At 39.2% G+C, this 12959-nt stretch overlaps 1 protein-coding gene across 1 annotated transcript in view; it reads left to right on the top strand.

Annotated features, from left to right (window-relative positions):
• MED13 (mediator complex subunit 13) overlaps positions 1–12959 on the top strand; it is a 118132-nt gene that overhangs the window by 38893 nt on the left and 66280 nt on the right. Inside the window, exon 9 of the mRNA XM_066262731.1 lies at positions 11649–12329. Coding sequence (XP_066118828.1) covers positions 11649–12329 — 681 coding nt within the window. The remainder of the gene's footprint in view (positions 1–11648; positions 12330–12959) is intronic.

Genomic DNA, 12959 nt, shown 5'->3' on the forward strand with positions numbered 1-12959 from the left:
TGCTGAGATAAGTTCACAAGATTCAGCATGAGACTAAAACTGTACTGTAAAAATACAAACTGTTATAGACTGTATTAGTTGAAAGACTGGTAGAAGAATTTATGAACTTGGAATTCTTTAGACAATTTTATTAATTTTTACATGTTGGGGCCTTTGATGAAATTAGGTTATTAGAGGCATTAAGATTATATTGCCTAGAGTTTATTTTATTCTACTGATTAAAGGTCATATGCTTTTGCAATCAAGTAAACAAATACAGTAATAGTTAGTATTAACATCCCTAATCAGAACTTATGAGCAATTAGCCAGCCACCCGTTTTTGTCATGGATGTGAGCCAAAGGAATGGAATTGCCTGTAGGTTAGGGCCAAGATTTTTCTTACATTAATTCTGATTGGCCTGACCTGTGGTGGCGCAGTGGATAAAGCGTCGACCTGGAAATGCTGAGGTTGCCGGTTCGAAACCCTGGGCTTGCCTGGTCAAGGCACATATGGGAGTTGATGTTTCCAGCTCCTCCCCCTTCTCTCTCTCTGTCTCTCCCTCTCCTCTCTAAAATGAATAAATAAAAAAATAAATAAAATAATTCTGATTGAATACAATGACAGACTCTCAAGTATTCTGGAATGTTTTGCATAGATTAAATAGTCTTACATAGATTCTTTGGATTAGGGATAGTATAATTTTTTTAAGTCTGACAACTTGGTTTAAAAACTTGCCTCTGTTGTTATTAGGAAGCTTATAATAAATATATGGATATATTAGTACCTGTTTAACAGCTTGAAAGAGTTATAAACCACACTCACCTAGAGGGAAAACAATCAATCAAAGCCAGTCTTGAAATGTCAGGCTCCATGACCTTATTTGTCTGAGATCAGGGGTTAGCAAAGGATGATCCATCGGCTAATTAGTACCCACTGCCTGTTTGATATGGCTTGTGAGCTGAAAATGATTTTTACATTTTTAAATAGTTGAATAAAATTTAAAGGAGAATATTTTGTGACATGTGAAAATTATGTGAAATTCAAATTTTAGTGTTAATAAAAAGGATTTATTGGATCAGAGCCACATCCATTCATTTACATATTAACTGTGGCTGCTTTTACTGAGTTGAGTAATTGCAACACCCAGACTGCATGGCCCCTGAGCCTGAAATATTTACCATCTGCTCCTTTACAGAATAAATTTTGCTAATCCCTGGTCTAAGAATGCTGAATGAAATTGAGCTTTTCTTCCTTTGTATGTATTGGCGTTTTTGTCAAGCAGCTCTTTTTTTAGTTTTTGACCTAGACTTGTACATTATTCTTTTTGAAAGATGGGAATTTCAAGTAAATCTGTGTAAAATGGTTTTAGAGGAAGACATCCAAAATGCATATTGGTAAACATAAGTTTAAGTTTAAATCCTTAGTCTCTAAGCTGAACCTTTTATTTTTAAAAACTTGCTTTCTGTGGTATTTTCAAAAATTCCTCTCAGACATACAGATTTGATACAGTGAAATTTTATATAATTTATACATGTGACTTGGTTTGGTAAATTTTTCTCTCTATTAAATACCATGTCTCTAGTCATTTACTTTTTTTTTTTTTTTTTTTACTATTGCATTTTGTACTATAGGTTTTCTCTTTTCTCCCTTCAAATATGATTCTCTTGTTTAGTTCTTAAATAAGGCTTGAAAATACTTGAGCCACCATATTTGTGTATCCTTTCTGCCATAGAATATAGGAGATAGTGCACACATTGATTACAGGCTGTGCTGGTTGGCTACTTTGCTCTCAAATCTATCCTACATATTTGCTGCTCTGTTTTATCTTTATTGAAGAGGGTTATATTCCTAGGCTTCCTTTTTTTCTGTATGTGTTATTTTCCAGATTAACTGAGGCATAATTGACAATATTATGTGAATTTAAGGTGTACAGCATGATGATTAGGTTAGGGTCTCTTGCTTTCTGGATTTGGCTATTGGGAGGCATTATTGGAAGATAGTTTGATGAGAGAAGGGAAGAAACCAGGGTATTACCCCACCCCTTTTCTGACCAGCTCCAGCAGCAGCTCTGTGTCTCATTAACAACAGTTCATTCTTCCATGGTCCCAGTTACCACTGAGCAGGGTGTGTTATGGTGCTAGTACCATCCTAAGCTCCTGTGATAATGTTGAGGGGAGACTGTTTCATCTTAATCTTCTTTTAGTCCTAGAAGTCATGGATGCTCCCTATTGTTACTAGCTTCTAGGTTTCTTCACTTTCCTTTGGTTTTGTTGGTGGTGTTATTTTTGTTTGTTTTTTCGTAACTAATTTTCTGAAGTAAATTTCCTCTGTGTAGAAGACCCTGTACTAAACCCTGACTGATATGTTGTCTTCTCCTGGAAATTGATTTGGGGAAAAAAACTATATAGGTACATAGCAATTTGCATGAGCATTATGATTTTAAGGAATTTAAATTATATATAAAGCTGAAATTCCTCTGATTTCACTCTTTACAAATCCTATTGCCTCTCTATAGTGACTTTGCAAATTAGATATTACCCTTCCATACTCTTTCCCTGTAATTGTGTATGTTTATGTGTTTTTCTCCCAACACAAATAAAATACTGATATAGTGGGATCTTATTTTTTGTTTCACTTAATATGTCTTCTGTTCTTTCCATTCTAATTACTTGTAGTTCTGTCTTTTGTTTTAAAAAAACTTCCAGTGAATGCAGGTACCATAGTGTTGAATCATTTGAGGTTTGATGAACAGACAGGTTGTTTCTAAAAGGCTTTTTTTGTGTTTACCTTTTTAAAAAATAATACTTCTTGCCTAACCGGGCAGTGGCGCAGTGGATAGAGCGTCGGACTGGGATGCAGAAGACCCAGGTTCGAGACCCCGAGGTCGCCAGCTTGTGCGCGGGCTCATCTGATTTGAGCAAAGCTCATCAGCTTGGACCCAAGGTCGCTGGCTCGAGTAAGATGTTACTTGGTCTGCTGAAGGCCTACGGTCAAGACACATATGAGGAAGCAATCAGTGAACAACCAAGGTGTCGCAACAAAAACCTGATGATTGATGCTTCTCATCTCTCTCTGTTTCTGTCTGTCTGTCCCTATCTATTCCTCTTTCTGACTCTCTCTCTGTCTCTGTAAAAAATAATAATAATAATACTTTTTTTATTATTAAAATTTATTGATTTAAGAGAGAAAGAGTGAGAAACATTGATCTGTTTCTGTATGTGCCCTGACCCGGGATTAAACTGGCAACTTTTGCATTTTGGGAGGATGCTCTAACCAACTGAACTGTCTGGTTAGGGATAAGGAAAGGTCCCAATTTGGTTGAGTTTTAGTATGAAATTTAGTTCTCTAAAGGCTACTAGCTCTTAGTAAAAAAAGGTCTGTGTAGAAGAAAGGAACTGTGATTTAATATTACCAGATAGCCTGAATTAATAATTTCTTACCCTCATATAAGGGTAAGTGACTGTATGGCAGTTTACTTTTTTTTTTTTTAATGTTTATTTTATTGTTTTTAGAGAGGCAAAGAGAGAGAGCAGGAAAGAGACAAGAACACCTGTTCCTCCTGTATGTGCCCTCACCAGGGATCAAACTGGCAACCTCTGTGTTTTGGGACAATGATCTAACCAACTGAGCTAATTGGCCAGCGCTGGCTATTTACTTTTCACATTTCTTGTAAACTTTGAATATAACCAAGTAGTTCACCTTAGATTATTTAGATGATTGGATATCCTGTTTCTCCTTAGTGCTTTGCATAACTTAACTAATTCTTAAGCTTTTGGTCTCAGAACTTATTACACTCTTAAAAATTATTGAGGACCCCAACATGCTTTTATTTATGTGGATTGCATCTATTTATATGTGTGTTAAAGCACTACTTAACTTATTAAAAATATAACAACAAACCCAGTACATATTAACATGAATAAAATACTTTTATAGAAATCAACGATGTTTTCCAGAATAATAGCAAAAGTGAAAATACCTAGAAGAGGGGCTTTGTGTGTAGGTTTGCAAATCTCTTCAATGTTGAGCTTCGTAGAAAGTAGCTAGTTTCTCATTTGCTTCTACATACAGTCTTTTGTTGTGTATTATCTTGGTTGAAGTGTTGAAGCAAATTCAGCTTCACATAGCTATGCAATTAGAAGAGGGAAGATTGTTATTTTAATAGCTTTTAAATATAATTTTGGCTGTTTGATACTATACCAAAATTTGACAAGTTGTAGTTTATCAAAAGTTAAATCTTCATGTAGATTCTGAAGCCCTGTTACTGAAATTCTTACACTTCACTATTGATCAAATGCATCTTTTACTTTTTTATGATTTTGTAACATTATGCATTGATCCTGCGGAAAATGTTTATCAAGTTATACAGATCTTTGTTACATAGTATCAAAAATTGCATTTTTAAATATCACCAGCAATCCCATCAGAAAAATTTTGTAAGTAATTGGAAAGCTGTCAAACTCACTGTAACAAATATAATTTTCCAATTTCTAAATCTTCCAAATTCTAAATCATGCTTTATTAAAGGCTTAAATTTTATCATTTCATCCTTAAAATGACAAATTTATTTTGTTCATTGAGAACCAAATAACCAAGCCTGACAAATAACCAAATCTGGATAGCCTTGGTTTATCTATGAATCAGATTTAAAAAAAATAAAAATGATGTTCCATGTACAAAGTGGCTGTTTCACTTGTAACTCAGTTATACAAGTGCTTTTCCTCAAAGCAATCTTTGTACTTTGATATATACAGCAGAGATGCTGTATGTATGTGTGTGTGTGTATATATATATATATATATATATTTTTTTTTTTTTTTTTTTTTTTTTTTTTTTTTTGTGGCAGAGACAGAGTCAGAGAGAGGGACAGCTAGGAAAGGAGAGAGATGAGAAACATCAATTCTTCATTGTGGCTCCTTAGTTGTTCATTGATTGATTTCTCATATGTGCCTTGACGTGGGCCTTCAGCAGACCGAGTAACCCCTTGCTCGAGCCAGCGACCTTGAGTTTAAGCTGGTGAGCCTCACTCAAACCAGATGAGCCCGCACTCAAGCTGGTGACCACGGGGTCTTGAACCTGGGTCCTTCGCATCCTAGTTCGATGCTCTATCCACTGCGCCACTTCCTGGTCAGGCTGCATTTGTATTTCTTATTTCTTTATAGAGTATAAAATATGTAAAGATATAATAAAAATAATTTTACTGTCTTCATGAAGGACATTTTAAGTGAAACAGGCTTTGAAAAAAAATGAGTTTATGGTGGTGAAATAAACAATGACTGCTACTACTAGTTAGTGCAACTGCCTTGCTTCATTTTCAGTTGCCAGTAGTTTTATTGTGCATTACTTTTGCACAATTGTAAATATCAACGTAATGAAAAAGGCAAGTAATGTTTTGGTACTTGGAAAATTGCTTTGAACTCTAGAACCCTCTGAAAGAGTCTGTGGACACTATACTTTATGAACTTTTATAGTAGAAACTAAACTATAGTATTTGAAAAATTGATAAATGAATGTACCTTCCTTTTCTGTTTTTTCCTTTGTCTTTCTTCCCCCTTTCTGCTATTATAATTTATTGTCTTCCATTTTTATTTTCCTTTTTTCTTCTGGTTATCTAACTGCTGGTCAGAAGTTAGATATTCTGTTTTAATTTTGTTAATTAATTAAACATTTACTGTTTGCTTTCCTTAAAGTCTAAAGTTAATCAGTGTCTCTATGAAACAAGCAAGGACCTTGGAACATTTTAATCTTGCTTCAGTTATTTTCTATGTAATTTTCTTTTTTTAGCATTTTAGTTCTACCTTGTTCTGTTCTGAAAAATTTTAAACATGCACAGAAAAGTAAACTAATTGGGCAGTGAACTATGAACCATTCATATTTACTTGCTACATCTGCTTTATCTAGTCCCCTTCTCTTTTTTTTTTTTTTTTTTCATTTTTCTGAAGCTGGAAACAGGGAGAGACAGTCAAACAGACTCCCGCATGCGCCCGACCGGGATCCACCCGGCACGCCCACCAGGGGTGATGCTCTGCCCACCAGGGGGCGATGCTCTGCCCATCCTGGGCGTCGCCATGTTGCGACCAGAGCCACTCTAGTGCCTGAGGCAGAGGCCACAGAGCCATCCCCAGCGCCCGGGCCATCTTTGCTCCATGGAGCCTTGGCTGCGGGAGGGGAAGAGAGAGACAGAGAGGAAAGCGCAGCGGAAGGGTGGAGAAGCAAATGGGCGCTTCTCCTGTGTGCCCTGGCCGGGAATCGAACCCGGGTCCTCCGCATGCTAGGCCGACGCTCTACCGCTGAGCCAACCGGCCAGGGCCCCCTTCTCTTTAAGATTAAAAAAAAATGTAATTATTGAACTTGATTTATCTAAAATGATTGTTTTAACACACAATGAACATAAAACATTGATAAGATAAGTGGCATTTTTTAAATAACATGTCTCAAAAACTGGTCTATATTTTACACTTACGGCACATCTCAATTTGGACTAGCCCATAGTTCATGTGCCTAGTAGCTGCAGTTTGTGTGCTAGTAGCCACAAGTGACTTATGGATATTGTTGGACAGCAGCACAGCTTTAGAAATAAAGTTAGAAATAGGACTAATGACAGGAAGATATTAAAAAAAGGTACATTTCTATTAAAAAAACATTATTTTCTAACAACTGGAGCTATTTGATGATGGGATGCATTTTCTTGTAAGGGAAACGTGGTCCTTGTTGTTGAAAGTATTCAAAGAGAGGATGATCAGGGAAGGGAATTTATTATTATTATTATTATTTTTTTTTTTTTGTATTTTTCTGAAGTTAGAAGCTCATGTGCTTGACCGGGATCCACCCAGCATGCCCACCAGGAGGCGTTGCTTTGCCCATCTGGGCATTGCTCCATTGCAGCTGGAGCCATTCAAGTGCCTGAGGCAGAGGCCATGGAGCCATCTTCAGCGCCCAGGCCAACCTTGCTCCAATGGAGCCTTGGCTGCGTGAGGGGGATAGAGAGGAAGGAGAGGGGGAAGGGTAGAGAAGCAGATGGGCACTTCTCCTGTGTGCCCTGACCAGGAACTGAATCCAGGACTTCCACACACTAGGCCAATGCTCTACTGCTGAGCCAGCTGGCCAGGACCAGGGAAGGGATTATGCCTGCATTGAGTAGGACTTGCTGTTTGATTTTTTTTTTTCTTTTCATTTTTCTGAAGCTGGAAATAGGGAGACAGTGAGACTCCCGCATGCGCCCGACCGGGATCCACCCGGCATGCCCACCAGGGGGCGATGCTCTGTCCCTCTGGGGCGTCGCTCTGTTGTGTCCAGAGCCATTCTCGCGCCTGGGGCAGAGGCCACAGAGCCATCCCCAGCACCCGGGCCATCTTTGCTCCAATGGAGCCTTGCTGCAGGAGGGGAAGAAACAGAGAGGAAGGAGAGGGGGAGGGGTGGAGAAGCAGATGGGTGCCCTGGCCGGGAATCGAACCCGGGACCTCTGCACGCCAGGTCGACGCTCTACCACTGAGCCAACCGGCCAGGGCTGTTCTCTTTTTTAAGAGACAGAGAGAGGAAGGGATAGAGAGGGAAGGAGGAAGAGAAGCATTCATTTGTTATACCACTCATTTGTGCATTCATTGGTTGCTCCCCCTGTGTGCCCTGACTGGGGATCAAACCTGCAACCTTGTCGTTTGGGAGTGATGCTCTTAACCAATTGAGCTAACCGGCCAGGGCCCCCCAATTTTTAATTAATTAATTAATTTATTTATTTATTTTACAGAAACAGAGAGAGGGACAGATAGGGACAGACAGACAGGACGAGAGAGAGATGAGCAGCATCAACTCTTTCTTGCGGCACCTTAGTTCATTGATTGCTTTCTCATATGTTCCCTGACCAGGGGGCTACAGCAGAGCAAGTGACCCCTTGCTCAAGCCAGTGACCTTTTGGCTTGGGTTCTTCACATCCCAAGTCCAATGCCCTGTTCACTGCGCCACCGCATGGTCGGGCCCAAAATCATTTTATTATCATTAGTTTTTTCTTCTCCTTTTCCAAGTGAGAGCAAGAGAGATAGAAGGAGACAGACTCCCGCATGTGTCCCAATCAAAATCCACCAAGCAACCCCTGTCTCGGGCCAATGTTCTGCCCATATGGGGCCCTGCTTGCAACCAAGCTATTTTTAGCTCCTGAGGCAGAGGCTTCATGGAGCTATCCTTAGCACTCAAGACCAGTGCACTTGAACCCATCGAGCCATAACTGCAGGAGGCAAAGAGAGAAAGAGAGAAGGGGGAGGGGAACAGTAGAGAAGCAGATGATCAGTTCTCCTATATGCCCTGACTGGGAATTGAACCAGGGACATCCACATATCTACCACTGAGCTAACTGGCCAGGGCCATTTTCTTGTTAAACAGTTATCCTGGGTATCTTTTCATGTTAGCACATGTATAGGTACACTTTCTTTTTTCTTTTAAGCTCATAGTACTCCATGATGCTATGGAGATATACTTTATTTGGCCATTCCTCTATGCTGCACTCTTGCTGAAGATTTTTATTTTTTAAGTGAGAGGCAGGGAGGCAGACTAACTCCCTCAGGCAGCCCAATCGGGATCCACCCAGCAAGCCCCTACAGGGCAGTGCTTAGCCCATCTGGAGCCACTGCTTTGTTGCTTGGCAACTGAGCTATTTTTAGCACCTGAGATGAGACCGTGGAGCCATCCTCAGTGCCTGGAGCCAACTTTTGCTTGAACCTTTTCAAGCCATGGCTGCAGGAGGGGAAGAGAGAGGGGATAGAGATGGGGGGGGGGTGTGGAGAAGCAGATGGTCACTTCTCTTGTGTGCCCTAACTGGGAATCTAACACTGAACTTCCACATTCTGGGCCGACACCAACTGGCCAGGGCCTTGCTGAAGATTTTTAAAGCAAATCTTAAATGTCATCATTTCATTCCTACTTTAATATGGAACTCTGAAAATGTTATAATTTCATTATCACACCTAATAAAAGAAACACTTTTCTTGGTATGATCTGATACCCTCTATAAATTTGTCTCAGATGTCTTAATGGTTTGACTGGGATCCAAATAAGGAGTATATAGATTTGGTTGTGTACATTTTCTGTGTCTTGTAATTTCCTATTCCCTTTTTTGTTTTTTTTTTGTATTTTTCCGAAGTTGGAAACGGGGAGGCAGTCAGACAGACTCCTGCATGAGCCCAACCGGGATCCACCCGGCATGCCCACCAGGGGGGCGATGTTCTGGCTATCTTGGGGCATCGCTCTGCCACAACCAGAGCCATTCTAGTGCCTGAGGCAGAGGCCACAGAGCCATCCTCAGTGCCCGGGCCAATTTTGCTGCAGTGGAGCCTTGGCTGCGGGAGGGGAAGAGAGAGACAGAGAGGAAGGAGAGGGGGAGGGGTGGAGAAGCAGATGGGTGCGCCTCCTGTGTGCCCTGGCCAGGAATCGAACCCGAGACTCCTGCACGCCAGGCCAATGCTCTACCACTGAGCCAACCAGCCAGGGCCCCTATCCCCTTTTTATGATGTTGACTTGGATGGGCAAACTAGGTCAGTTGTCCTATAGACTTTCTTATTTTGGATTTCTAAATTTGTTAAGTATTTTAACTTGTTCTTTTAGTGTCATTCCCCCCCCCCCCCCCCCCCCCCCCGCATTTCTGTAAATGGAAGTTAGCTCTGGAACTGTGCTCTCTAGTACTAGTAGCTATGTTAGTAACCACTAGCGGCTATTTAAATTTAAAACAATTGGATTAAAATTTTTAAATTTGGTTCCTCAATTGCAAGTCCTCATTTGCCACATACACAACATTTCCATTATCACAGAGAGTTCTGTTGGACTGTGCTAATCTAGAATCTTGATTAGATTTAGGATCATTACTTTTGGAGAATACTTAATAGATGGTGCTCTGTTTTGTATTGTGTCACACCAGAGGAGACACATGTCTGGTTGTCCCACTGTTAGTGTTAAGATTGAGAAGGTAGCCTGAGCACTTTATTGTAGAGTTTCTAGACATGTTTACTATGAAGAAAGACAGTTTTTCTTCTCCTTTGAAATTTCTAATCTCTTTTTTTCCCCTTTTTTTCCAACTGAGAGGAGGGAAGATAGAAAAGACAGACTCCCATCTGGGGCCATTGATCTGCCTATCTGGGGGCTGTGCTCTCAGCCAAGCTATCTTTAGTGCCTGAGGTAGAGGCTCAGTTTTGACTTAACTATGCTTTTCTTGAGGATGGGTTGACTGAATCAAACATTGGTTCCAGACGAATTGCCGCGTGGATCCTAGTTGCGGCGCTTGCAGGAGTCTGTCTCTCTATCTCCCCTCCTCTCACTTAAAAATAAAAAAACCCACTTTGATAACTTTTTAGGCTTCCCCCCTCCATTCATAATAAGATGCCCTGGGGTCTGTACAAAAGAGTGTCTCAGAATGTTCCCTTAATAGAGAAGATTCTTCAAAAAATATCACTGCTTTTTGACTCTCTCTGGTTATTTCTGATATAACTAAACTATTAATAAAATACATTTTTAATGAAAACTAAAAAGACCTAGTGAATACTGACTGCTTTAACTCTACATTCCTCCATACTTTTTTCTAGTTTTTTTGGTTGTTATTAAAAAACACATTTTTGTATACATCAATATCAGTTGGTTTGAAAAACTCAAAGTACACATTTTTACTACACTGAAAGAAATCTGAAACCCTGAACAAAATTATTAGATTTTTAGATGTATAGTTTTAAGTTCTTCAGTTTAGAATTGCTTGATATTATGAAGGAAAATGTCTTTTAGGAATTTTCTCTTTTCCTTTTCCAGTCAGCTGATTCTTTCTGTAGTGGTAAGCCTTGGGAGAAGGAAGGTAGGTATAGTGTATGGCTTCGTCAGTCAGTCAATTTCAAAACTATCCAGACTGTTCTAACTTTAATTCAGACGAGTTTTTCTAGCCAGTTTCTGTGGAATTATAGATACCTGAGCTCAGCTAAACCATTGATTTATTAGTGCTAAGTGTGAGATATCAGGCACATTGATAAATGAGTAAATTTCAGGATGTTTTTATACCTTTATATTTTAAAAAACACAGAATCTTATCTCTGTTTACTTGTATACTAAGATATTTAGATGAGGCAAACCATCTTTGCTTATCTGATTACATAGCTGTTAAATGAGCATGAGATCATTGGCTGCCTTTTTTTCTTTTCTTTTTTTTTTTTTTTTTTTTTTTTTAAGTAAGAGGAGGGGAGATAGACTCCTGCATTTGCCCCAGCTGGGATCCACCTGGCAACCCCTGTCTGGGGCCCTAAATTGAGCTATCCTCAGTGCCTGAGAGAGATGCTCGGACCAACCAAGCGCCCGGGGCCAAAACTCCTACCTTTTGAGCCACTGGCTATGGAAGGGAGAGAGGGTGGGGAAGAGAAGCAGATGGTCACTTCTCATATGTGCCCTGAGTGGGGATCGAACCTGGAACTTGCACATGCTGGGTCAACACCCTATCCACTTAGCCAGCCAGCCAGCCAGGTACGATAATTGGTTTTTATGAAACATTTTGCATACTCTTTGTATTAGGTCACCTAACATACTATTTTTTACATGTTAATTCGTATCATTTTACTTTTGGGTTATATGTGAAAAGTAAATATCTGAAGTGTCTAGTGTTAACTTGTATATTTGATATAATGTGATATAAATTTTAAACCTTTCTTTTTAGGCACAAAAATCTTAAATCAAGAAATCCTGGACAACAAGGACAGACATTATCTTTAAGTCAACAACAAGTACTTCCCAAGCACAAGACCAATGAAAAGCAAGAAAAGAGTGAAAAACCACAGAAACGCCCCCTGACTCCTTTTCACCATCGTGTATCTATTAGTGATGATGTTGTCATGGATACAGATTCAGCCAGCCAAAGACTTGTGATATCTGCTCCAGATAGTCAAGTGAGATTTTCAAACATCCGAACTAATGATGTAGCAAAGACTCCTCAGATGCATGGCACTGAAATGGCAAATTCACCTCAGCCACCCCCACTTAGTCCTCACCCATGTGATGTGGTTGATGAAGGAGTGACTAAAACACCTTCAACTCCTCAAAGTCAACATTTTTATCAAATGCCAACACCGGATCCCTTGGTTCCTTCTAAAGCAATGGAAGATAGGATAGACAGTTTATCCCAGTCTTTCCCAGCTCAGTTCCAGGAAGCTATAGAACCTACAATATATGTTGGTACAGCTGTAAACTTGGAAGAAGATGAAGCTAATGTAGCGTGGAAGTATTACAAGGTTCCAAAGAAAAAAGATGTAGAGTTTTTACCACCTCAACTTCCAAGTGATAAATTCAAGGATGATCCAGTTGGACCTTTTGGACAGGAAAGTGTAACATCAGTTACAGAGTATGTATTTTTTTAATAGTCACTATTATATCTAAGGGTGGAAAAATGATGTAAGTTCTTAATACTAGGACTCCAGAATTGATTTCAGGTTAAGATTTTCAATAATAAATCCTTTGAGTATTGTTTTTGCATAGTTTTTTACTGTGTTTTTTCCTCAGGGAACTTCTTTATTATGAAATACTTTTGTCACAAAAATATGGAGATAAAATACTAACATTTATCCATCAACCAACTTAAAGACTTAAGTTGGTTGATTAACCAACTTAAGAATTTTACATTCAATTAGAACTTTTATGTATTGTTTTTCTTCCTCCATTCTTTCTTCCGCTGTCCTGAATTTGGGATTTATCATTCTATATGTATTTTTATACATGTAGCCATATTTAATTCATTTTAATTGCTCTGTAGTAGTTCATGTTTTGAATATACCATCTACTCTCTTAAAGATGGACATGTTGGTTATTTTCCGTTACTATTACAAAGGATGTAGCAGGGAGCTTTTTGTATACATTTCCTTATACACTTGTATAAAAATTTCTCTAGCAAGTATATTTTAAAGTGGAATTGCTGGGTCATTAGATGTTTCCATATTTGAGAGTCGTTGCTAAGTTGCTTTTCAAAGTATTCCAG

This window comes from Saccopteryx bilineata, chromosome 2, assembly GCF_036850765.1.
Source record: "Saccopteryx bilineata isolate mSacBil1 chromosome 2, mSacBil1_pri_phased_curated, whole genome shotgun sequence".
Lineage (NCBI taxonomy): Eukaryota > Metazoa > Chordata > Mammalia > Chiroptera > Emballonuridae > Saccopteryx > Saccopteryx bilineata.